This window comes from Schistocerca piceifrons, chromosome 8, assembly GCF_021461385.2.
Source record: "Schistocerca piceifrons isolate TAMUIC-IGC-003096 chromosome 8, iqSchPice1.1, whole genome shotgun sequence".
Lineage (NCBI taxonomy): Eukaryota > Metazoa > Arthropoda > Insecta > Orthoptera > Acrididae > Schistocerca > Schistocerca piceifrons.
The window spans coordinates 378,047,449-378,073,879 of record NC_060145.1 but is presented as its reverse complement, the minus strand read 5'-3'; the positions used below and the strand labels follow the sequence as shown (position 1 = coordinate 378,073,879).

The 26,431-nt window shown below is 43.3% G+C and overlaps 1 protein-coding gene across 1 annotated transcript in view; it reads right to left on the bottom strand.

The window, feature by feature from the left end:
- The window catches only part of LOC124712360 (coiled-coil domain-containing protein 96-like), a 198,696-nt gene that overhangs the window by 44,968 nt on the left and 127,297 nt on the right, over positions 1–26,431 (bottom strand). The window contains exon 7 of the mRNA XM_047242654.1: positions 22,190–22,354. Within this exon, the coding sequence (XP_047098610.1) occupies positions 22,190–22,354 (165 nt within the window). The remainder of the gene's footprint in view (positions 1–22,189; positions 22,355–26,431) is intronic.

Genomic DNA, 26,431 nt, shown 5'->3' with positions numbered 1-26,431 from the left:
GTTTTCAAATTTATACTTCAATCTTCCCTCGATATGTTGGCAAAAATACATGTTCAAAACCGGTGGTAGGCAGAAAACATCTTCCGAGATTGTCCTAAATGCTTTCTCCGAAAATTATTTCGAGCAGTTAGTCCACGAACCCACGCGAATTGTAAATGGTTGCGAAAACACACTTGACCTCTTAGCCACAAACAATCCAGTGCTAATAGAGAGCATCATGACTGAAACAGGGATCAGTGATCACAAGGTCGTTGTATCTAGGCTCAATACCGTTTCTTCCAAATCCACCAGAAACAAACGCAAAATAATTTTATTGAAAAAATCGGATAAAGTGTCACTAGAAGCCTTCCTAAGAGACAATCTCCATTCCTTCCGAACCGACTATGCAAATGTAGACGAGATGTGGCTCAAATTCAAAGACATAGTAGCAACAGCAATTGAGAGATTCATACCTCATAAATTGGTAAGAGATGGAACTGATCCCCCATGGTACACAAAACAGGTACGAACGCTGTTGCAGAGGCAACGGAAAAAGCATGCGAAATTCAGAAGAACGCGAAATCCCGAAGATTGGCTAAATTTTACAGACGCGCGAAATTTGGCACGGACTTCAATGCGAGTTGCCTTTAATAGGTTCCACAACGAAACATTGTCTCGAAATCTGGTAGAAAATCCGAAGAAATTCTGGCCGTATGTAAAGTACACAAGTGACAAGACGCAGTCAATACCTTCGCTGAGCAGTGCCGGTGGTACTGTTACCGACGAATGTGCCGCTAAAGCGGAGTTATTGAACGCAGTTTTCCGAAATTTCTTCACAAGGGAAGACGAACATTCCAGAATTTGAAACGCGAACAGTTGCTAACATGAGTTTCTTAGAAGTAGATACCTTAGGGGTTGCGAAGCAACTCAAATCGCTTGATACGGGCAAGTCTTCAGGTCCAGATTGTATACCGATTAGGTTCCTTTCAGATTACGCTGATACAATAGCTCCCTACTTAGCAATCATATACAACCGCTTGCTCACCGATAGATCTGTACCTACAGATGGGAAAATTGCGCAGGTCGCACCAGTGTTTAAGAAGGGTAGTAGGAGTAATCCATCGAACTACAGACTTATATCATAGACGTCGGTTTGCGGTAGGGTTTTGGAGCATATACTGTATTTAAACATTATGAATCACCTCGAAGGGAACGATCTATTGATACGTAATCAGCATGGTTTCAGATATCATCGTTCTTGTGCAACGCAGCTAGCTCTTTATTCGCACGAAGTAATGGCCGCTATCGACAGGGGATCTCAAGTTGATTCCGTATTTCTAGATTTCCGGAAAGCTTTTGACACCGTTCCTCACAAGCGACTTCTAATCAAGCTGCAGGCCTATGGGGTATCGTCTCAGTTGTGCGACTGGATTCGTGATTTCCTGTCAGGAAGGTCGCAGTTCGTAGTAATAGACGGCAAATCATCGAGTAAAACTGAAGTGATATCAGGTGTTCCCCAGGGAAGCGTCCTGGGACCTCTGCTGTTCCTGATCTATACAAATGACCTGGGTGACAATCGGAGCAGTTCTCTTAGGTTGTTCGCAGATGATGCTGTAATTTATCGTCTAGTAAGGTCATCCGAAGACCAGTATCAGTTGCAACGAGATTTAGAAAAGATTGCTGTATGGTGTGGCAGGTGGCAGTTGACTCTAAGTAACGAAAGGTGTGAGGTGATCCACATGAGTTCCAAAAGAAATCCGTTGGAATTCGATAACTCGATAAATAGTACAATTCTCAAGGCTGTCAATTCAACTAAGTACCTGGGTGTAAAAATTACGAACAACTTCAGTTGGAAAGACCACATAGACAATATTGTGGGGAAGGCGAGCCAAAGGTTGCGTTTCATTGGCAGGACACTTAGAAGATGCAACAAGTCCACTAAAGAGACAGCTTACACTACACTCGTTCGTCCTCTGTTAGAATGTTGCTGCGCGGTGTGGGATCCTTACCAGGTGGGATTGACGGAGGACATCGAAAGGGTGCAAAAAGGGCAGCTCGTTTTGTATTATCACGTAATAGGGGAGAGAGTGTGGCAGATATGATACGCGAGTTCGGATGGAAGTCATTAAAGCAAAGACGTTTTTCGTCGCGGCGTGATCTATTTACGAAATTTCATTCACCAACTTTCTCTTCCGAATGCGAAAATATTTTGTTGAGCCCAACCTACATAGGTAGCAATGATCATCAAAATAAAAGAAGAGAAATCAGAGCTCGAACAGAAAGGTTTAGGTGTTCGTTTTTCCCGCGCGCTGTTCGGGAGTGGAATGGTAGGGAGATAGTATGATTGTGGTTCGATGAACCCTCTGCCAAGCACTTAAATGTGAATTGCAGAGTAATCATGTAGATGTAGATACTGACTTTTTGATCACCCGGTATATTGCATAAGATGTCCTTATTCCCATTAAGGAGCACTCTGTTTGGAGCGCAGTAACGAACTGTGCAAGGTTTTCCATACGTTTTCATTGTGGTTTGTTAAATTTACAACTTTCCAATGTGTGATGACATCACCCATTGGTGACAGCATGTAAAAATTATTTTTTAAAGCAGGTAGGCCATGTCAATAACAGTATTTTTGAAAATGGCCCCAAATTTCGATCTAAGAATTGGCAAATGTTCGTGAAACAACGGCAGGTGAAATCAGTGTTCATCTCACGACATCATCGTGCCTCAAACCTGGACGAGCTTAAACTATAAAATCTGCAAAATTGTACTGTATATATTGTAATAGAAACAATCAAACTTGGGAAATATTTGTGCAGTATTTCCAGCATACATTGAATATGTTGCCACATGGGACAATTTGATTGTCTCCTGCCACCATTCTTAAGGATGAGGCACATCCAGATGGCAGTAAGAAAATTATTAGCCTTCCCATCTACTGGAAGACGGAGACGTACTCAGATTGTTTGGCTACCTAGCAGCTGAAAATTGTAAGTGAAGAAAAAGACGAAAATACGACAGGAGAGAATAAAAGTAGGAGATCAAGTCCTTGTGAAGTCATATAGATTATGAAGAGATCACAAGTTTCTGAGCAACAAGTTTTTTAATGTTTATGTTGGACCATTTCAAGTTTGGTGAGTTGTGCACCCAAACGCCATGGTAACTGAAATCCTGCACACAAAGATACCATGTGGTTTCCATGATGTTGCAATTTTGAAAATTGTTTAAGGAATGAAAGAATGCGTTGATAGGTTTTCCTGCAAAATTCTGCAGTGTAGATAGCGTATATTGATTTCTGTTGAAATCTTTATGCAAGCTTTCCACATCTGTAAATTAGTGTACTGTAAAGTTCAGTATAGAGATGTATTTCAGTGATATTTGAGGATGGTTTTCTGAGGAGACCTCTGATGGGGGCTCTGGTGTTTAATGAACTTGGCTGCGATTAGTAGCACTATGAAAAGCACAGGTTATGTTTATGGTACTGAACGTGGCTTCTGTGCCATAGGAGTGCCATGGTTTACTGGTTGCAAAAGTACACCAAGGGTCTTGTCTTTTTCGTATAGTTGCCTGGGAGACAAGAAATGCGATAAAGAGTGCAGAAAACTATGAGTAGGTTTAATTTAGGAGAGACTGTGTTCTGCTCTAGTATTCACTCAGAACTGAAAATCAGGATCCTGGGAGAAGAGGCCTAGTAGAATTTGTGTTTCAGGGGAAGCTGAAAATGTGTTATCTTTTGTAAAAGCAAATTGTTCACGAAAGGTGACCTCCATAGGAATAAGAGCCATCTAGTAAAACAATGGGAGCCTTGAGGAGGTTAATGAAGGAATCATTATGTTGCTACATTTTTAAATACGTCGATTATTATGTGTCCTTTTATAACTAATTGGAATACAGAAGGAAATAAGCATTTCTATGCTATAAATAGAATAGGTATCTTGGTTTGGTTATCTATGGTTTCTCTAAAGATTGAAGAAGACACAACGATTCTATGAATGCAAGAAAATGCATTAATAATTCCCGACTGACATGCCCTGGACGATGATGTGTATGCAGAAGCTCTGAAAGGAAGAAGAGACAAAAGAGATAGCTTGAATTTGGAAAACGTGAACGTGTCCTATCTTCACAGTCAGTTATGAGGAAAACATGAAAAAACTTACATCAGTCGAAAATCTGAATGGATATGGTAATGCTATAAATGTGGAATATTGTCTCTTATGTTGAGTAAGTGTGTCATCAGTGATTTTTGGTATGCAAGACAAAGATGTTACTGGTTTCTTGTGTTTTGTTGTATCTTTTGTGCACTTGGGCTGATCCCTGGTCCCAGTACTCAAGGTCACTCACCCACTGATTATTCTGGATTCAGATGCTGTCTACAGGTCTGAAGGACACCTGGTGTGACCGAGAGAGATCTGAGGCTTACTTGGAAGAGGAAACTGAGTTTGGTAGCGACTCTGTAACCACAGTCGAGGAGTATAAACAGAGGTATAGGATGGATTAAACTAATAGGTTATATGGTATAAGTAGTTGTATTTTCTTTATACACATAATTAGAATATACAAAATGATAAGGTGGGCCGGCCCTGGTGGCCGAGCGGTTCTAGGCGCCTCAGTCCGGAACCGCGCGACTGCTACGGTCGCAGGTTCGAATCCTTCCTCGGGCATGGATGTGTGTGACGTCCTTAGGTTAGTTAGGTTTAAGTAGTTCTAAGTTCTAGGGGGCTGATGACCTCAGATGTTAAGTCCCATAGTGCTCAGAGCCATTTGGACCATTTGATAAGGTGGACACGAGTGTCTAGCTTTTCTTCAATGCATTAGAGTGAAAGTGAAAAGTAGGGGTGGTGTTCATTAAAACATCTTTACTTTCTCCCCACCCATCCACTTACATCACATCAGCGGATATGTTAATGTAAACTTCTACTCATCTTCGCGTGATGTATATCATAATGAAACCCGTGTGCCAACCTCCCAATTATGTAAAAACAAGAGGGGGACAAAACAAGAATATCTGCAACGATGTGATAAGTGTAAATATAATGTTTTGAATGTCGCCTGCGAACGTGTTACAACACATAAAAAACTCTGGAAGAGATGGACAGACAGAGAGACGGACATCGGCAGCCTGAACAAGTCACTACATGTTGTTTGCTTTGCAGAAGCTATCCGAGTGCCTGGAGGCCACCGTGGACTGCTGTCTGATCGTCCAGTTGCAAAGGTGTTGTTCTCACAGAAGCACACCTACAAACTGTCACTGACTGGGTGATCCACTACGAGGTGGGGCACCGTCTTGCAAGCATCAGGCTTGGCTCTACCATAGTCGAAGCTACTTGACCAGTCTGTGGTACCTGGTCTGTGGCTTGGCCTGTGCAAACCTTTGGTGCTGAAGACGAGGCATCGGAACCTTGGGGGATCCACACCTGCCTCTAGGGAACAACAACGAAGGTGCGTAAGTGGCATGATGACTCAATGAGTGACGAACAATACAGTCTCTGCACATGTTATTACATTTTATGGCTATTGTGGTCCCTGGTGGGGAGACGAGAATTAAGGAGCTAAGAGACGACATTCTACGCTGATAGTGAGTCTCCTTATGCCAGGACTGGGGTCAAAAATTATTTACAGTCGTTGCAAGAATATAATGTGTGCAGTCTGGCGTTTCGACAATCTAATTTTTGCACCAACTGTCATGCCTGTGACCTATTCAAGATAGCACGATTTGGAAGATGCCTATCTAATGGGTGTCACGTTTGACCAACATGACTGATCTAACCTAATGTTGCGATGCGTGGCTACAGTGGCTACGTATGAGACAGAGGGTTTATACGGTGGGAGACTGTCGCTGGAAATGCTGCAGTGGCGATACTGAGAGAACTTCAGAAGCGACACCTTAGGTGGCAGATGTCAGTGATGAAGACGCAGCTTAGAGACATTTCAAAGCAGTGTTTCTTTCAGGTTTTCATTCAAGCCCTTTTGAAAGAGTGCCCTAACTTATACCATCCAAAGTACACACCTCTTTTATGTGCGACGTTACTGAGTGTGATGCTGAGAGAGTACAAAAGCCACACAGATGTATGTGTCAAACAATGTAGCATTTTTTATCTCTTCTATGATGAGTACTTGAGTAACAATAATTTATGAAAACATATAGGCACGTTCGTCGAAATGAATCATGTTATTGCTGTTGTGGTCTTCAGTCCAATGACTGGTTTGATGCATGTCTCCATGCTGCTCTATCCTTTGCAAGCCTCTTCATCTGAGAGTAATTACTGTAATGTACATCCCTCTCAGTCTACTTACTGTATTCGCCTCTTGGTCTCCCTCTACCATTTTTACCCCTGCCCCCCCCCCCCCCCCACACACACACACACTTTGCTCCAATACTAAATTGGTAATCCCTTGATGCCTCAGAATCTGTCCCACCAACCGATCCTTTCTTTTAGTCAGGCTGTACAACAAATTTCTCTTCTCCCCAATTCTATTCAGTACCCCCACATTAGTTACGTGATCTTGAGCATTCTTCTGTAGCACTGTATTTCAAAAGCTTCTATTTTCTTCTTGTCTAAACTGTTTGTGGTCCTTGTTTCACTTCCATACATGGCTACATACCATACAAATACTTTCAGAAAGGACTTTCTGACATTAAATCTATACCAGATATTAACAAATTTCTCGTCTTCAGACACGCTTTTCTTGCCATTACTAGTCTACATTTTATATCCTCCCTTCTTCGACCATCATCAGTTATTTTGCTAACACATCCACTGAAACCGAGGGCTGTGGTAAGAAGTAATGACTCTATATTTTTTATTGTGTTCTCAGTATCGGTTGAAGAATTATATGGCACGCACATTACTCCGTCGGCTTTTATACTTCGCTGACTCAAGTTGCCAGCCTCTACCGCTAGAGGGCTCCAAATTGCAGTTTGTAACATGGCGGCAGGTAACGTAACAATCCGACACTTGTGTTCTCTGTCATCAATCATCCTTTATAGATTCCCGACTTGGCCATATCTTATTTTCATTTGTTTCCAGAAGTTAAAGAAGACCTTTAAGGACTCTCCTTCGATAGTGATGAAGCGGTTCAAGAAGAAGTGAGCTTGTGGTTTCGTCAACAAAGTCAAACATTCTCCATTGACGGTATCAACAAACTGGTCTTTCGTTGGGAGACATGTATTCGTTGTCAGGGTCACTACGTTGAGAAATAAATATATGGACATGAAGAATAAAATGTAGAATGTTAACAAAATTAGTTTTTTTCAAAAACCTTTGAGAGTGTTCACGTAAAAATTTCGGAGGCGTAGCTTTTCAGCTCACCCGTATAATTTAAGAGTAACTGAAAATGGGTAGTTAAGACTTGAGGTCTGATACTCCATAACGAGAGTTATTTTTTCCCTTGACTTGGTGGGAACTCCACTCTAACAATACCCAAGAATAGGTCGCACTACTGTTCTATATGTGATCCTCCTTACGGATGAACCACACTTTACTAAAACTCTCTAATTAAGCTGATGTCGACCATTCGATTTACATTTACTATTCTTAAATGATCGTTCTGTTTCAAATCGCTTTGTGACATTACGCCAAGGTATTTAATCTATGTGACTGAGTCAAGCAGCACCATACTAATGTTGTATTCGAACAGTATTGGATAATATTTACTACTCATTCGCATTAACATACACTTTTCTACATGTAGAGAAAGCTACGATTCATCATAGCAACTAAAAATTTTGTGTAAGTCATTCTCCTACAGACACCCAGTGCGATACCTTGTCGTGCACCACAGCGTCATCAGCAAACAAGCACAGATCCTGCTCATCCTGATCATTTATGTACGTAGATAATAAGAGCGGTCCTATCATACTTCCCTGGAGCGCTAGCGACTGTAGCCTTGTCCCTGGTGAACACTAGCCGTCGAGAAGAAAATACTGGGTCCAAGTACTTATGAGCCAGTCACATATCTTAAAATCTATTCCATATGCTTGTAAGCTTGTTAACAGTCTGCATTGGGGCTGATTATCAAATGCGCGTTAGAAATCTAAAAATATGGAATGTGTCAGTTGCCCTTCATCCATTGCTCGCAGGATATCAAGTGAGAAAAAGACAAGCTGAGTTTCATATGAGCGGTGCCTTTTAAAATTGTGCTGATTCGCTGACAGAAGACTTTTCGTTTCAAGGAAATTTATTATATTCGAACTCACGATACTGTAAAGAATTCTGTAGCAATCCGATGTTAAGGATGTGGTTATGTAGCTTTACGGATCCGTTCTTTTACCCTTCTCATACATAGGATTCACCTGCTCTTTTTCCTAGTCTCTTGGGACTATGTGTTGGATGAGAGACTCGCGATAATTGCCAGCTAAGTAACCACCACTGCCGTAGAATATTCTCTGTCCAACTGAAATTGGGTTTCATCCGGACCTGGCGACTTATTTGTTTACGGCAGCTTTAGTTCCTTCTATACGCCAGGGACGCCTATCACTAAGCCCTCCATGTGGGAGCCTGTGCGCCTGTTAACAATGGTATATTTGTACGATCCTCCAGGGTGTATGATTTCTTAAACACGTAATTTAAAGCTTCACCTTTCCTATTGCTGTCGTCTATCGCCATACCAGATGTTCATCGATCGACCGGAGAGACACCTTCGATCCGCTTAGCGATTTTACGTATGACCAGAATTATCTTAGTTCCTCAGCCAGATCTTTAGCTAAGGTATGGCACTGGATGTATTCTTTGCGCACCGTTATTTTTGAAACGAGAGTGCAACGGGATTTGTTTCCTCAGTATTCTCTCAATTTTGGTATTAAACCACCGTGAATCTTTCCCCTCCTTAATTCACTTACTAGGCACATACTTGTCCAGAGTGTGATTTAAGCATTCACGAGTTAAGTCAGATGATAACAATTGCTTATCTGTTACTTTTAGGAAAAAATATTCCCACAGTCTTCCTGATGGACTTACTAACTTCAGTAACCATCGTTGCTGTGATGTCATCATGATCCTCGTCCCCATACTTACACCGTTGATAAGGTCAGATATGCTTGTAGCTACAAGATCTGAAATATTTCCACTGTGCATGGGTTGTCGAACTACCTGCTGTAGAATGTGCCCGGAAAACATGCTCAAAATTGCTTATCAAGACTGTCTCTTAGTACCATCACCAGTCCCAGTCTACACTCCACAGTTTTCTTCATGTGTTGTACCACAGCCATTGAAGTTTTCCACCTCGGATGTTTTTCAAAAGTATTCAGTTTACCAGTGGGGAAAATGCTGCTCCTTAAAAGTGAAAAGTGAGGTACCAAGTGCCTCATTCTACATTTCTCAGCAGCTTTAAATATTTTCTCAAAATTGTTGCCACATGAACCTACTCGCACTGTTTTTAACCTACAACTCACCTCTCGCACCCCCGCACCCAGCTGTAAATTGCTCGCGGGCATTAGTCCATCACTATAAGTCGCTGCCCCCCCCCCATGAACAATGGACCTTGCCGTTGGTGGGGAGGCTTGCGTGCCTCAGCGATACAGATAGCCGTACTGCAGGTGCAACCACAACAGAGGGGTATCTGTTGAGAGGCCAGACAAACGTATTGTTACTGAAGAGGGGCACCAGCCTTTTCAGTAGTTGCAGGGGCAACAGTCTGGATGATTGACTGATCTGGCCTTGTAACATTAACCAAAACGGCCTTGCTGTGCTGGTACTGCGAAGGTTGAAAGCAAGCGGAAACTACGGCCGTAATTTTTCCCGAGGGCATGCAGCTTTACTGTATGGTTAAATGATGATGGCGTCCTCTTGGGTAAAATTGGGTAAAATATTCCGGAGGTAAAATAGTCCCCCATTCGGATCTCCGGGCGAGGACTACTCAGGAGGACGTCGTTATCAGGAGAAAGAAAACTGGCGTTCTACGGATCGAAGCGTGGAATGTCAGATCCCTTAATCGGGCAGGTAGATCAGAAAATTTAAAAAGGGAAATGGATAGATTAAAGTTAGGTATAGTGGGAATTAGCGAAGTTCGGTGGCAGGAGGAACAAGACTTTTGGTCAGGTGAATACAGGGTTATAAATACAAAATCAAATAGAGGTAATGCAGGAGAAGGTTTAATAATGAATAAAAAAATTGGAGTGCGGGTAAGCTACTACAAACAGCATAGTGAACGCATTATTGTGGCCAAGATAGACACGAAGCCCATGCCTGCTACAGTAGTACAAGTTTATATGCCAACTAGCTCTGCAGATGATGAAGAAATTGATGAAATGTATGATGAGATAAAAGAAATTATTCAGGTAGTCAAGGGAGACGAAAATTTAATAGTCATGGGTGACTGGAATTCGAGAGTAGGAAAAGGGAGAGAAGGAAATATAGTAGGTGAATATGGATTGGGGCTAAGAAATGAAAGAGGAAGCCGCCTGGTAGAATTTTGCGCAGAGCATAACTTAATCATAGCTAACACTTGGTTCAAGAATCATGAAAGATGGTTGTGTACATGAAAGAACCCTGGAGATACTAGAAGATATCAGATAGATTATATAATGGTAAGACAGAGATTTAGGAACCAGATTTTAAATTGTAAGACATTTCCAGGGGCAGATGTGGACTTTGACCACAATCTATTGGTTATGAACTGTAGATTAAAACTGAAGAAACTCCAAAAAGGTGGGAATTTGAGGAGATGGGACCTGGATAAAATGAAGGAACAAGAGGTTGTAGAGAGTTTCAGGAAGAGCATAAAGGAACAATTGACAAGAATGGGGGAAAGAAATACAGTAGAAGAAGAATGGATAGCTTTGAGGGATGAAATTGTGAAGGCTGCAGAGGATCAAGTAGGTAAAAAGACGAGGGCTAGTAGAAATCCTTGGGTGACAGAAGAAATACTGATTTTAATTGATGAAAGGAGAAAATATAAAAATGCAGTAAATGAAGCAGGCAAAAAGGAATACAAACGCCTCAAAAATGAGATCGACAGGAAGTGCAAAATGGCTAAGCAGGCATGGCTAGAGGACAAATGTAAGGGTGTAGAGGCTTACCTCACTAGGGGTAAGATAGATACTGCCTACAGGAAAATTAAGGAGACCTTTGGAGAAAAGAGAACCACTTGTATGAGTATCAAGGGCTCAGATGGAAACCCAGTTCTAAGCAAAGAATAGAAAGCAGAAAGGTGGAAGGAGTATATAGAGGGACTATACAAGGGCGATGTACTTGAGGACAATATTATGTAAATGGAAGAGGATGTAGATGAAGATGAAATGGGAGATATGATACTGCGTGAAGAATTTGATAGAGCACTGAAAGACCTAAGTCGAACCAAGGCCCCGGGAGTAGACAACATTCCATTAGAACTACTGATAGCCTTGGGAGAGCCAGTCCTGACAAAACTCTACCATCTGGTGAGCAAAATGTATGAGACCGGCGAAATACCCTCAGACTTCAAGAAGAATATAATAATTCCAATCCCAAAGAAAGCAGGAGTTGACAGATGTGAAAATTACCGAACTGTCAGTTTAATAAGTCACGGCTGCAAAATACTAACGCGAATTCTGTACAGACGAATGGAAAAACTGGTAGAAGCCGACCTCGGGGAAGATCAGTTTGGATTCCGCAGAAATATGGGAACACGTGAGGCAATACTGACCCTACGACTTATCTTAGAAGTTAGATTAAGAAAAGGCAAACCTACGTTTCTAGCATTTGTAGACCTGGAGAAAGCTTTTGACAATGTTGACTGGAATAATCTCTTTCAAATTCTGAAGGTGGCAGGGGTAAAATACAGGGAGCAAAAGGCTTTTTTTCAATTTGTACAGAAACCAGATGGCAGTTACAAGAGTCGAGGGACATGAAACGGAAGCAGTGGTTGGAAGGGGAGTGAGACAGGGTTGTAGCCTCTCCCCGATGTTATTCAATCTGTATATTGAGCAAGCAGTAAAGGAAACAAAGAAAAATTCGGAGTAGGTATTAAAATCCATGGAGAAGAAATAAAAACTTTAAGGTTGGCCGATGACATTGTAATTCTGTCAGAGACAGCAAAGGACTTGGAAGATCAGTTGAACGTAATGGAAAGTGTCTTGAAGGGAGGATATAAGATGAACATCAACAAAAGCAAAACGAGGATAATGGAATGTAGTCGAATTAAGTCGGGCGCTGCTGAGGAAATTAGATTAGGAAATGAGACACTTAAAATAGTAAATGAGTTTTGCTATTTGGGGAGCAAAATAACTGATGATGGTTGAAGTAGAGAGGATATAAAATGTAGACTGGCAATGGCAAGGAAAGCGTTTCTGAAGAAGAAAAATTTGTTAACATCGAGTATAGATTTAAATGTCAGAAAGTCGTTTCTGAAAGTATTTGTGTGGAGTGTAGCCATGTATGGAAGTGAAACATGGACGATAAATAGTTTGGACAAGAAGAGAATAGAAGCCTTTGAAATGTGGTGCTACAGAAGAATGCTGAAGATTAGATGGGTAGATCACATAACTAATGAGGAAGTATTGAATAGGATTGGGGAGAAGAGGAGTTTGTGGCACAACTTGACAAGAAGAAGGGATCGGTTGGTAGGACATGTTCTAAGGCATCAGGGGATCACCAATTTAGTATTGGAGGGCAGCGTGGAGGGTAAAAATCGTAGAGGGAGACCAAGAGATGAATACACTAAACAGGTTCAGAAGGATGTAGGTTGCAGTAGGTACTGGGAGATGAAGAAGCTTGCTCAGGATAGGGTAGCATGGAGAGCTGCATCAAACCAGTCTCAGGACTGAACACTACTACTATCGCTCATATCGGCCCACTCTCACTTGCCTATTCTCACTCACTCAGTCAGCCCAAGTCATTGTCAATACATCTTTGTGTCACTACGTCGCTTTCTCATGTCTCACAGCCACCATCTCCTTCGTTCTGTCCTACTACTACTGTCTGCTCTCCCTGTCACTGTATCCCTCTTGCTCTCTCTTACTGCTTCTACCTCATTCATTCCTTTCCACTGCTGCTGTCTCTTCTCACTGATGCTACCTCTCTTTTCCTCGTTACAATTGTCATAGACGCTGTCTCTCATTATCACTGGATCTCACCCACTTCCAGTTTCTCATTCCCTTTATCCCCTTCCCACTGGCACTGACTCCTTCACAATTCTATTGTCACGGTCAATTGCCACTGTGTCCCTCTCTTTCTCTCCCAGTGTCATTGTCTCCTTCGTTTCATCTATAACTGTCTGCTATCTTTAAGTTCTTATTACTTTTATATCTCTTTCCCGCTGCCACTATTTGTCTCTCTCTCTCTGCATAAAAAAGCGTGAATATGCTCACATGCCAAAATTTTGGGGAAAACTTTGAAAGGTACTGAGGAAAATTACACGAAGCAGCTGGTACACCACTTTTCAGTCAGTTTTTTAAACAAGCAGGATCATATTCGCCTTTTTTGTGCTCCAATAAGTGCATTTTTCCGCTGGTTCCCTTCTTTTCCCTGCTACTCATATGAAAAGAGCTTTATGGCTGAGCAAAATTTTGATAGATAACTTATGTGCAATTGAAGTAACGCAGAACTAATTTTACACCTCAGCCTCTATCTTAGGTGCACAAAAATTTTTCATGTGTTTAATACTACACCACTGTGTTCCAGGAACCGTTCTGATGATAACGGAGACACTTTACAGCATATTTCTCTGCGCTATGTCACTTTATAAACTATGTTTTCGTCTCATACCATATTTTACAGGCGAAATTTGAACCACTGTATCTCCGAAACGGATAAGGATGTAAAGAACATTTCCAAGGTCGTTCAAGATCGGAATGTTAGAAATATATCATACAAATTACAGCCATTTTCTGTGTGTAGCCGCCTTGGAATCTGCGTCTCAGTTTAGGTACCCAAAAGCCATGTTTTTGGGTTATCTATCAATAAAGAATAAGAATTTGTGGCCGGCCGAAGTGGCCGAGCGGTTCTAGGCGCTACAGTGTGGAACCGCGCGATCACTGCGGTCGCTGGTTCGAATCCTGCCTCGGGTATGGAAGTGTGTGATGTGCTTAGGTTAATTAGGTTTAAGTAGTTCTAAGTTCTAGGGGACTGATGACCAAAGAAGTTAAGTCCCATGGTGCTCAGAGCCATTTGAACCATACTTGAAGGATTTGTGCAAACGGGAAATTGCATCAGCAGAGTATTTCCACGCTACTGAGCGTAGCCTTTCTTTGAACGATTCTTAATCTGCCACGACAGTATCGGATGGCCGGTGGAAAAATCCGATAATTAACTTTAGTTTAACTAGATCTGTTACACACTTCCAGATAACTTCACAGACAGACTCAACTTCATTCCCGACAGACTGAATATTTTTGTTCACTGTAATGATACTCCTACCTCCTCCTGTGGAACCTAATCTTCCTTTTCGATATATATATTCAATACTTCGCTAAGTATCTCAGAGCCTTCTGCTTAGGTCAGCTCTTGGTTTCGAGAATAATTCGAGAGCGACAGCTTTCCACTAAATTCAGGAACTTCTTTACAAATACCTCTATAGTTTACTGCTAAAATTTTGACCGTCGAAGTGCCTTCACTTCATACACAGACTGATTTCGCTCTCTGCGTAATAAGTGTCGAGCGTCTATCAGAGGATCTCATATTACTGTCCACTCCAAGAAACCCACATATGCACTCCACAAGTACTATGCTACCCAAGTGGTTGCTTCCTTTGTGTAGTGCACCCGTGAGCTATCAAGGAAAGTCCTACAATTCTCCAACGCATAATGCAGGTCCAGAAATCTGCTGCCCCAACACTGTCAATGAATCTAAAGTGTTGGGTAAGACCCTGCACTTGGCCCCAAACCAAGAGACTCTTGTTAGTTCTGGGGACGATGCTGCAGACTGTGTGTGTCATCTGCTTGTACCCAGCGCGGGAAGCCAGCAGTCTTCATCACTTCGGCCAGCAGCCTGTTCAAACTAAGGATGGCGTCAGATCCCCAGCGGCAGATGTCACTGGTGTCGGCGTGAAACACAACTCACAGACAACTGAACCCTGCAGGCTCAACGTCCAGAGGCAGGACTTCTCCCCCAAATCTCGGATGAGGCCCCCAGTAAAACATATTGAGTGCACACTGGATTTCTATTTCCCCAAGGAACTCCATAATGCGCCTAATGTTGGAGCTTCCCATAACTAGTAAACCCCTCCCCAGTGAGCGTGCTCGGACGCTGCTGAACAATCGGCTACCTGTCCACTCGCAGATCTAATGGGCCAGGCCAGATGGGCAGCCTCAACATTGAGTCTCCGCCTTGAGCGACGCGGGCGCGTTACTGTCCACCATTTATCCTGGCCTGAAAGAAACGATCAACGACCGTTCCAAACAAACAAAACAGATGACAACTCGCTAGAGACTGCGCAAATCTACATTTTACAGTTACAAAAACGCGAAATTACACCTCTTAAACACAAAACCAAACAAGGAATGTGACACTTGATCTGCGCACAAACAATGGAAACGCTAGATGTATAAGTTGCTGGTCTTCTAGTCTGTCACAGGTGGCAGCTGGAAAATCAAGTAAAGTCGCGTAAAACAGTGATTTCGATTGGAACTGATAAACTATATTTCGATTGTGTCAAGCTACACAGATTTAGATGATAATAGATAACGAGCAAAACTTATCTCACGCAATTTACCATCACCGAACGCACATCGGTAAGTGAAACAATGTGGCCTATCTAGTTGTTGTTGCTGATGATCTCATGGTCGTGACGGCAGGTATAGATCATTTTGTATCTTGGAGAATATAGTGTTACTTATTGTGAGCAGATCCAAAACCATCCTGGTGTTGTAGTGCTTAGTCCCACGTGGCACAGAGCATAAATAATATGTCACAGGTATAGCACTGTTGTGGAAATTTAGGACTGCAAATTCATGAGCGAGTAACTCTATTGTTCAAGGCAGTGGAGCTGTGTTGATAGGAAGTAGTTGCGGACGCTTGAGTTCCATGAACTCAGATAAACACCCTTGCAACTTGGCAAAATTTCTCTAACGAATGTACGCCTACCAGATTGGACACCACCAAGCCCCAAAAATGTATTAAGATTTTACTAGGTTTGTTTGCTCCTCATTTGCTGTTTTATAAACTTCACTCAGAGCATACTTTTATTGGAGTAAATTGTCACTGCAGATCACATGTTGGAGCACAGTGTATGAAAAATTGCAGTGCAGTTAAGGACAGATATGGTTAACACCGAAGACGCAATACGCAGTGCCTTACGTGGGCCTGTGATGCAACTGAGTCACATACCCCTGTTAAGACTTCCACTTCCTGGAACAGGCACTTATTTCATAGTAAGTTGTGGATATGGTTTGCCAGCTATTTTCTTTCAGTACAAACCGATCTGTTATGTTTCCGTTAGCGCCAAAAGGATAAACAAAGTTAATTTTTAAAAAAGAGGGTTTCACATGTCCACCTTGTATAGTGTAACGTTCTTAAACTAGTTATGCCTAAATTTGTCAATACTTTTCTTGAAAACTTATAGCAGAAATATTAAATTAATAGTGAATGACTATTAACAGTGACAGTGTGTACTGTAATTTTTGTTCTGTTTAGAGTGTTAACATACATTAGAAGCTCTGCTGATTACAATGGCACATTAATGTATTCCAATTGAGTCCATATCAATTGTTCCATTAGTAATTTTTGACAAATGAAATAACATATGCACCTAATACCCCGCGGAAGACGTTTTAGGCTGTATGTTACAGTGCTGAACGTGAAGCTATTCTTCCTGCTTCTCAGTTATCAGTTATTTATTCTTCAGTGTGCCATAACTAGTTTCCAGATAAGAAGTCTCATCTCAGATGCTACTCATCCAGTGTTCCAAAACGCAGTACTTGTGAAAATCTGCCATAATGATCAATTTATAGTGATCGCTTTGTCCTAGAACTATAGCGCATTTTACTAACTTGTGTTTCCAGCCTTAGCTATAAATATACACGATTTGCTTTCAAAATTACACACATCATAAAAGTTTCGCATCACCCCAGTTCCCAGATCTACTAAAGATAGACGTTGACTGTGGATACTGTATCACAGACACAGCCCCTTTGACTGTTCAGAGATGTCACTAAACCCGCCCAAAGATGTAAACAACCATGCATGAGGAGCGCCTGTTAGATGGAGGGGGGTTCGACAGCCGATCAGTTCCAGCCATTCCACCAGGAAGGAGGAACACGGCTCGTGTTGTCTGTAGTTAAACCATGCCTAGACGGTCAATACTGCGGTTCGATCGCGTCCGCACTGTTACTTTGTGCCAGGAAGGGCTCTCAACAGGGGAAGTGTCCAGGCGTCCCGGAGTGAACCAAAGCGACGTCCATGGCGAGGTCCTCCTTTGCAACCACGACACCATGTAGCGTGGTACGGCTGGGCCCAACAACATGCCGAATGGACCGCTTAGGATTGGCATCACGTTCTCTTCACCGATGATTGCCGCATATGCCTTGAACCAGACAATCGCCGAAAACGTGTTTGGAGGCAATCTGATCAGGCTGTAGTACGCCTTAGACACACTGTCCAGCGAGTGCAGCAAGGTAGAGGTTCCCTGCTTTTTTGGGCTGGCCTTATGCTGGGACGACGTACGCCGCTGGTGATCATGAAAGGCGCCGTAACGGCTCTACGATACGTGAATGCCATCCTCTGCATCCTGATCCTAGTGCAACAATATCGGCAGCATATTGGCTAGGCATTCGTCTTGATGGACGACAATTCGCGCCCCCATCGTACACAACTTGTGAATCACTTCCTTCAGGGTAACGACATTCCTCGACTAGAGTGGCCAGCATGTTCCCCAGACATTAACCCTATCGAACATGCCTGGGACAGATTGAAAAGGGGTGTTTATGAACGATGTGACCCACCAACCACTATCAGGGATCTATGCCGAATCGCCATTGAGGAGTGGGACAACCGAGACAAACAGTGCCTTGATGAACTTGTGGATATTATACCACGACGAATACAGACATGCATCAATGCAAGGCGACGTGCTACTAGGTATTAGAGGTACCGGTGTGTACAGCAATCTGGATCACCACCTCTGAAGGTCTCGCTGTTTGGTGGAACAACATAGAAAGTGTGGTTTTCATGAGCAATAAAAAGTGCGCAAATGATGTTTATGTTGATCTCTATACCAATTTTTTGTACAGGTTCGGGAACTCTCGGAACCGATGTGATGCAAAAATTTCTGTTGTTGTTGTGTATTTATGATTGTGTGGCTTCCAGACAGGGTTTCTATAATTTGAACGCTTTCACTCAGTAGTGGGCTATGTCATAAATTTTTTGGGCATTGCAGGTAAGGTCAAAGTATTTATTCGCCAGAACTGTGCAATAACGACATCTTGGAGTAGCCTCTTTGCAACCCTGAGGAACAGTACACTGATGTGTCTATATATATACTTTGTAATGGACTTGTGTTCAGTAAGAAGCGTGAGCGGTGTGAATGTGTGCAACTCATAACCAAAATATTCAGAATGCAAACGGTTTTTTTACATACTACACTTATCTGTTTAGGATTTGGCATATACTTTTAAAATCTGGTGCAGAAGTCTATAACAGGTTGCTTGTAGACTCCAGACAGGAAACTGGAAGTTCCCACTCAAAGTAGAACAGTACCATAATAACCACCATTGATATGATTTATAGCAATGCTAGAGGAGAAACGCGGCTTTGCCCAATCATTTACTTATAGCTGTGGGTCCACACCCGTACCAGGCAGCGTCTGGCCTTGTGCTTACATGGTTCAAATGGCTCTGAGCACTATGGGACTTAACATCTGAGGTCATCAGTCCCCTAGAACTTAGAACTACTTAAACCTAACTAACCTAAGGACATCACACACATAGATGCCTGAGGCAGGATTCGAACCTGCGACCGTAGCGGTCGCGCGGTTCCAGACTGTAACGCCTAGAACCACTCAGCCGCTCCGGCCAGCCAAAAAATGGTTCAAATGGCTCTGAGCACCATGGGACTTAACTTCTGAGGTCATCAGTCCCCTAGAACTTAGAACTACTCAAACCTAACTAACCTAAGGACATCACACACATCCATGCCTGAGGCAGGATTCGAACCTGCGACCGTAGCGGTCGCGCGGTTCCAGACTGTAACGCCTAGAACCACTCGGCCGCTCCGGCCAGCCAAAAAATGGTTCAAATGGCTCTGAGCACCATGGGACTTAACTTCTGAGGTCATCAGTCCCCTAGAACTTAGAACTACTCAAACCTAACTAACCTAAGGACATCACACACATCCATGCCTGAGGCAGGATTCGAACCTGCGACCGTAGCGGTCGCGCGGTTCCAGACTGTAATGCCTAGAACCACTCGGCCGCTCCAGCCAGCCAAAAAATTGTTCAAATGGCTCTGAGCACCATGGGACTTAACTTCTGAGGTCATCAGTCCCCTAGAACTTAGAACTACTTAAACCTAACTAGCCTAAGGACATCACACACATCCATGCCTGAGGCAGGATTCGAACCTGCGACCGTAGCGGTCGCGCGGTTCTAGACCGTAACGCCTAGAACCACTCGGCCACTCCGGCCAGCCAAAAAATGGTTCAAATGGCTCTGAGCACCATGGGACTTAACTTCTGAGGTCATCAGACCCCTAGAACTTAGAACTACTTAAACGTAAGTAACCTAAGGACATCACAAACATCGATGCCCGAGGCAGGTTTCGAACCTGCGACCGTAACGGTCGCAAGGCTCCAGACTGCAGCGCCTAGCACCGCTCGGCCTCCCCAGCGTGATGCAACCTGCTCTGCTGCCATTCGTGAACAGCGTTCCAGAGCATGGTTTCTGACAGAATCACGCTAGCCCACATACCGCTGTTGTAACCCAACTTGCTCTAAAGAGTGTCGACATGTTGCCTCTGTCTGCTCGATCACCAGATGTGTCTCCAATCGAGAACATATGGGACATCACCAGATCTGTCTCCATTCGAGAACATATGGGACATTACCAGATCAGTCTCCATTCGAGAACATATGGGACATCATCGGATGACAGCTCTAGCATCATCCACAAATAACATTAACCGTCCCTGTATTGACCAATCAGGTGCAACAGACATGGAACTCCTTCCCACAAACTGACATCCAGCACGCGTAAAATACACTGCATGTACGTTTGCATGTTTACATTCGACAGTCTGGCAGTTACAGCAGGTCTTAATGTACCAGCATTTCACATTTGAAATGGGTTATCTCGTGATTACATTAACCTGTGATCTTGTAGCGTTAATCGCTTAAATATTTAACTCTGACAAATGTATTACAGAAATTTCATTGCCCTGCATTAATAATTTTTTGGCGTTGTGATTTTTTCCCATCAGTGCATGTATGGATTGGGACTCAGCAATACGTGTCGCGTTTAACTCTAATGATCATATGAAATACAGGTACGTTTCAATTTTTGCCAGTATATAGACAGCTGAAAGTGTTCGGTATAAAATTGCACAAACGGTTTGTTTGATGTACCAGACGTTAACAGTATTTTAGAAGTTGTTCCCATAACTGTCAGTGGGAATAGCATTAATCACAATTTGTTGTTAGTACACTTTACAGGAGTAGCCTGCAACGATTGCGTCTGACATTTCTTTTGACAATCTTGAAGGATATCTCTCGTAATGGGACTTACAATGCTTGCGAACGAATGAATGAATGAATGCATACAGTATGCGACCAAAAGTATCCGGACACCTGGCTGAAAATGACTTACAAGTTCGTGGCACCCTCCATCGGTAACGCTGTAATTCGATATGGTGTTGGCCCACACTTAGCCTTGATGACAGCTTCCACTCCCGCGGGCATACGTTTAATCAGGTGCTGGAAGGTTTCTTGGGGAATAGCAGCCCATTTTTCTCTGAGTGCTGCACTGAGGAGAGGTATCGATGTCGGTCGGTGAGGCCTGGCACAAAGACGGCGTTCCAAAACATCCCATAGGTTTTCTATAGGATTCAGGTCACGACTCTGTGCCGGCCAGTTCATTACAGGCATGTTATTGTCGTGTAACCACTCCGCCACAGGCCGTGCATTATGAACAGGTGCTCGATCGTGTTCAAAAATGCAATCGCCATCCCCGAATTACTCTTCAACAGTGGGAAGCAAGAAGGCGCTTAAAACATCAGTGTAGGCCTGTGATGTGATAGTACCACGCCAAACAACAAGGGGTGCAAGCTCCCTCCGTGAAAAACACTACCACACCATGACACCATCGCCTCCGAATGTTACTGTTGACACTACACACGATGTCAGATGACGTTCACCGGGAACTCGCCATACCCACACCCTACCATCGGATCGCCACATTGTGTACCGTGATTCTTCATTGCACACAACGTGTTTCCACCGTTCAATCGTCCAATGTTTACACTCTTTACAAAAAAAATGGTTCAAATGGCTCTGAGCACTATGGGACTTAACATCTGAGGTCATCAGTTACCTAGAACGTAGACCTACTTCAACCTATCTAACCTAAGGACATCACACACATCCATATCCGAGGCAGGATTCGAACCTGCGACCGTAGCGGTCGCGCGGTTCCAGACTGAAGCGCCTAGACCCGCTCGGCCACTCCGGCCGGCACACTCTTTACACCAAGCGAGGCGTCGTTCGGCATTTAACGGCGTGATGGGTGTCTTATGGGCAGCCGCTCGACCATGAAATCCAAGTTTTCTCACCTCCTGCCTAACTGCCATAGTACTTGCAGTGGATCCTGAAGCAATTTGGAATTCCTGTGTGATGTTCTGGCTAGACGTCTGCCTATAACACATTACGACCCTCTTCAACTGTCGACGGTCTCTGTCAGTCAACAGACGAGGTCGGCCTGCACGCTTTTGTGCTGTACGTGTTCCTTCACGTTTCCACTTCTCTATCACATCGGACACAGTGGATCTAGGGATGTTTAGGAGTGTGGAAATCTCTCGTACAGACGTATGACAGAAGTGACATCCAATCACCTGACCACGTTCGAAGTCTGTGAGTTCCGCGGAGCGCCCCATTCTACTCTCTCATAATGTCTAATGACTACTGAGGTCGCTCATATGAAGTACCTGGCAGTAGGCGGCAGCACAATACACCTAATATAAAAAATGCATGTTTCTGGGAGTGTCCGGATACTTTAGATCACATAATGCATCAGTCACAGCTAGTGGCTCTTGAACTTGGCGATATCATTGAGAGACATAAAAATTTTCGATTTCAGGGTGTGGTAGTCCTACCTGCCGGCGCCCGGGCGTCGCGCGCATCTTGGAGATGGCCTTTTCCTGCAGCTGCAACAGCTGTGCCTCCTTCGCGGCCACCTTTTCGCGCGCAGCGCTCAGCCGATTCCGCAGGTGCTCCTCCTCCGCGCTGTGGCTCAGCTCAGCCTCCAAATGGCGCCGCACCTGTGCCCACAGCACAGTCAGTCTGCAGTCAACACATAAAAATGTCGATGAAATGTGTTCGGGTTTTAAGTCGAGTTGAGCACAATAGCTCCTTAACTGAGGCAGTAGTTGTCTTCAGCTGCTTCGAGCAGTGGTATGGGGTGTTCTCGTTTTCCAGGCACCAACCGGGTTGCCTCATCAATGTGCCTGGGCTCTAAGTAACGCTCACCTATGAAACTGTCGTAGGGACCTCTGATTTTTCCCACGTTTCACCAATACCTTCAGATCCTTGAACTTCAAGCACTCTGTCTGCCTTCTGTATATGTTCACACACCCATGCCCGCATCCTGCACCAGCTGGCAAAGTTCCCACACCTCTTCAAAACACACTTCCACTGCACTGGTCTGTCTTGTGTCTCATCTCCTAGCACCCCTTAGTATCCCACATCCTTAAGAATTTTGACCTGCTGCTGTGCATCTGCGTCTATGTCTCAGTTCTCTTACCACACACCCCATGTCCTCCCCCATCGTAACTTAAACCGAATCTCCCAACACCTCAGACAATGAAATCATTACTGAGAGTTTGGTAACTGCAGTCTTACCCACCTTCTAGCATATGCATCCCATCTCATGACCCTTGCCAATACTTAACTTCTTTCTCAAATCACATATTCTCCAATGCCATCTGTATCAACATCACTCAAGTAGAGGCCAACAGGCCAAGAGTTCCATCATCCTTACAACATTAACTCATCAAATTGTTACTGCTACCAAGGTGTTACTAACGTATTTCATTTAAATGAAAGAGGACAACACAGCCACTGCTGTCTCCTCCTTCGCCCCCCTTCCCGTCCTGCCACACACACACACACACAAAATAAACCCCTGCTGAGAAATGTAAATAATAAATAACTAAATAAAGAATTGACGTAACAGCTGCACATAAGGCCAGAGCTCAAAGAGCTTACAGTGGAGTGCTGGGTCAGTTAGTAACATACTGCGCACTAAATGGAAGCGCCAGAAACTAGACAACTTACCAGCATTCAGTCAAGCTGAGAAAACTTTAGAAATCTATTCTCTGGAGTGATCTTACAATACGACGTCGGATCGTAATACAAATAAATAAGTAAATAGAAAACAAAAATATAAAAAAACCCATGCTGAAATGATTACACACTGTAAGGTCTCACTGGTGACAGATGTAATCGCATTAAAGAATGAAGGAGAACTTCTGCTGTCACGACATTCCACTGTGAGACTGTAAGGAGATGGACTGGTTTTACCGGCTTCACTTCTCTCGAGACCACACCTACAACTCTCCTGGCACCCTAGGCTGAAACCTTCTGCTGGTTTTGCAGTGGCGTGCGTGTCAGAAGGTAGATGCAACGTGCATACTGCACATAGAGATACAGACAATACTGGCAGTGTGACCATGTGGTACCTGCCTCTAGCGGTCCTCTCGCATGACAGCCTGCATCCTGTATAAGTTGTCAACTAATATTTTCAGTCTTATAGTGACATCACACACTAATATTACATCTCTTTTTATTCTCCATGGGAGCACAGGCGGATCTCATCCTCCATCAGTGTGCTTGCAGGATTATATTTGTTACTACATTTTTCCCGATATGCCCATTATACCCAACATGTAAGGGGAATATACCGGGTGGTTATAGTTAAAGTGGAGCTACTCACGGAGGTTCAGTATGCGCTGTAATTATCGTACGGCAGCGAATCTTAGTAGATGTGCTAATGCATTAATGTGGAACCGATGTACACTGGAAAAATTAGTCCCAGGTTTGGCCACCAGGTGCAAATATAGCGCTGTACAGGATATCGACAATGCTTCCGGTGCTCATACTTAACAATCTGTGTAAGCGCTGGTTAATAATAAAACCAACATTTTGCCTTTATTACTTATTTACCCTTTTCAGTCCGTGATCTGTTCCTAATATATTATGTATGGAAAGATTTTTAGGCGTGTTTCTTGCATTCAAAGCGCCATATTTGCATCTAGTGTCCAAAATTAGAAATAATTTTTTCCCTGCTTAAATTGGTTCTGCATGAGCACATTAGAACATCTACCAAATTCCTCTGCCATACGTTAAGTACAGCCCATACTGGGACTCTGTGAGAAACTGCTCTTCAATTATAACCACCAAGTAGCAGTTTATCACATTGTGCCACTCCTGCCTATTTTTGAACGAAACTCCAGACTAACCTTGCCAATATGTTGGACACAGAAGGATTTATAACGCTCGTACACTATGTCCCACACTCAGTAATAATGCAGTAGTTTATATCATGTTGTGGTAGGTTACATGGCTTCGTATTTTACCTAGGAGCTCTAGCTGACAGTGACTGACGCCACCTGTGCTCAAACGCTAGCTTTGAAAGCAGGTGGTTAGAGATTTGATTCTTATAAGTCCAGAGAGAGAAAGGACGCAGAGGCTCACGCTTATCTGCAATGCGGCCCACATATTTCCACCTATGCATTGGAACTTGGGGAACTTGTATGCCGTGGCCGGGGTGTCTCTGTCTGGGGTGCCAACAGTGATTTTTCCATCAACCAGGTCAGCCGCGTCGGAGACAATTACACCTAAAATACTGCACCTTTCTTGGCCATTGCTAGCTCAGTGCCTCTTCGTTTGCGCTGTAGTCTGCCCCAACAGGCGCCACGTTGTCGTTCCGTTGCTTAAATGTTTCGGCTTAGTACGACCAGCAGTGGTTGGAGAAAAATGTCCAAATGTGTGTGAAATCTTATGGGACTTAACTGCTAAGGTCATCAGTCCCTAAACTTACACACTACTTAACCTAAATTATCCTACGGACAAACACACACACCCATGCCCCAGGGCGGACTCGAACCTCTGCCGGGACCAGCCGTACAGTCCATGACTGCAGCGCCTGAGACCGCGCGGCTAATCCCGCGCGGCAGTGGTTAGAGACATTCGTCAGCTCTTTAAGTGCATAGTTTGTAGTGTTGTGCTAGTTTTTAGACTCATATAACGCATCTTTGGTTAGAAATCTTAAAACCTAAAAGTTTTTCTATGACATCATAAATTGCATGATACGGAGAATGGAAGTGCTTGCCACACGCAAACGTAAGTAAAAACGAATATAGGCGCGAAAACATCGCGACAAACTAAATTACATTCTAGAAGATAGGTTAGCTCCCAGCAAAAAACTTTCTCATCAACATCGTTTGGTTGCAGATGACAAGCTACCTGTAGTAATTAACACACAAGTGATCCAGAAAATTCATGCACACGAAATGTTAAGGTATTTACAAAAAGAAACGATCTATTGTTTGAACTAAAGATGCACATAATTTTATAATCATTACAGAATAAATAAAAACGAAAACCCACTGATGATGGCAAAGTGGTGTCGAAACATGTTGGAATACTGAGAAAAAACGGTGTTTTGCGTAACTGGCGGACCTCACATCCAACAACAATAAATTTACCTTTTTGTCATTACTTCTAACAACGCACTCATTTTAACACGTAAATATGACATCACTCACAGGTGATGTAGGTGGACGACTTACGAGAGTTTATCTGCCGTAGTGCGGTATTTCTTATAAACACAGTATCTTTGGTTAGAAATCGGTAATAGAATTTCCTACGACGTCATTAATTTTCCGATTATTTCATGACATAATTATTTCTACCAACAGGAGAACGTGGTCAGATTTTAACACATACATAATGCACTATGACGTCACATGTAGACACTGGTAATGAAAGAATGACTTAGCAATGATAAAGAACGCAGATATTTTTGGACACGTACTGCATTGTGATTGGCTGAGAATATCATGACGTCGCCATGATGCTATGTGACACGACATTACCTAGCGTGATGTCGATGTGACAGCGAAAGTTCTGGGACAAAACTCACTGAATTGGATAAAATGCTTCAAATTGTGGAAAAAAACTCAACACTGTAAAAATATGGAATAAAACGTAAATTTTGGAAAACAGGGAACACTTCGAAAAATGAGAGTACACATGCCACATTGTAATTGGAAGAGAGCATCGTGACGTCGACGTGATGTGACGCGATGCGACATGACATGATGTGATGCAACGTT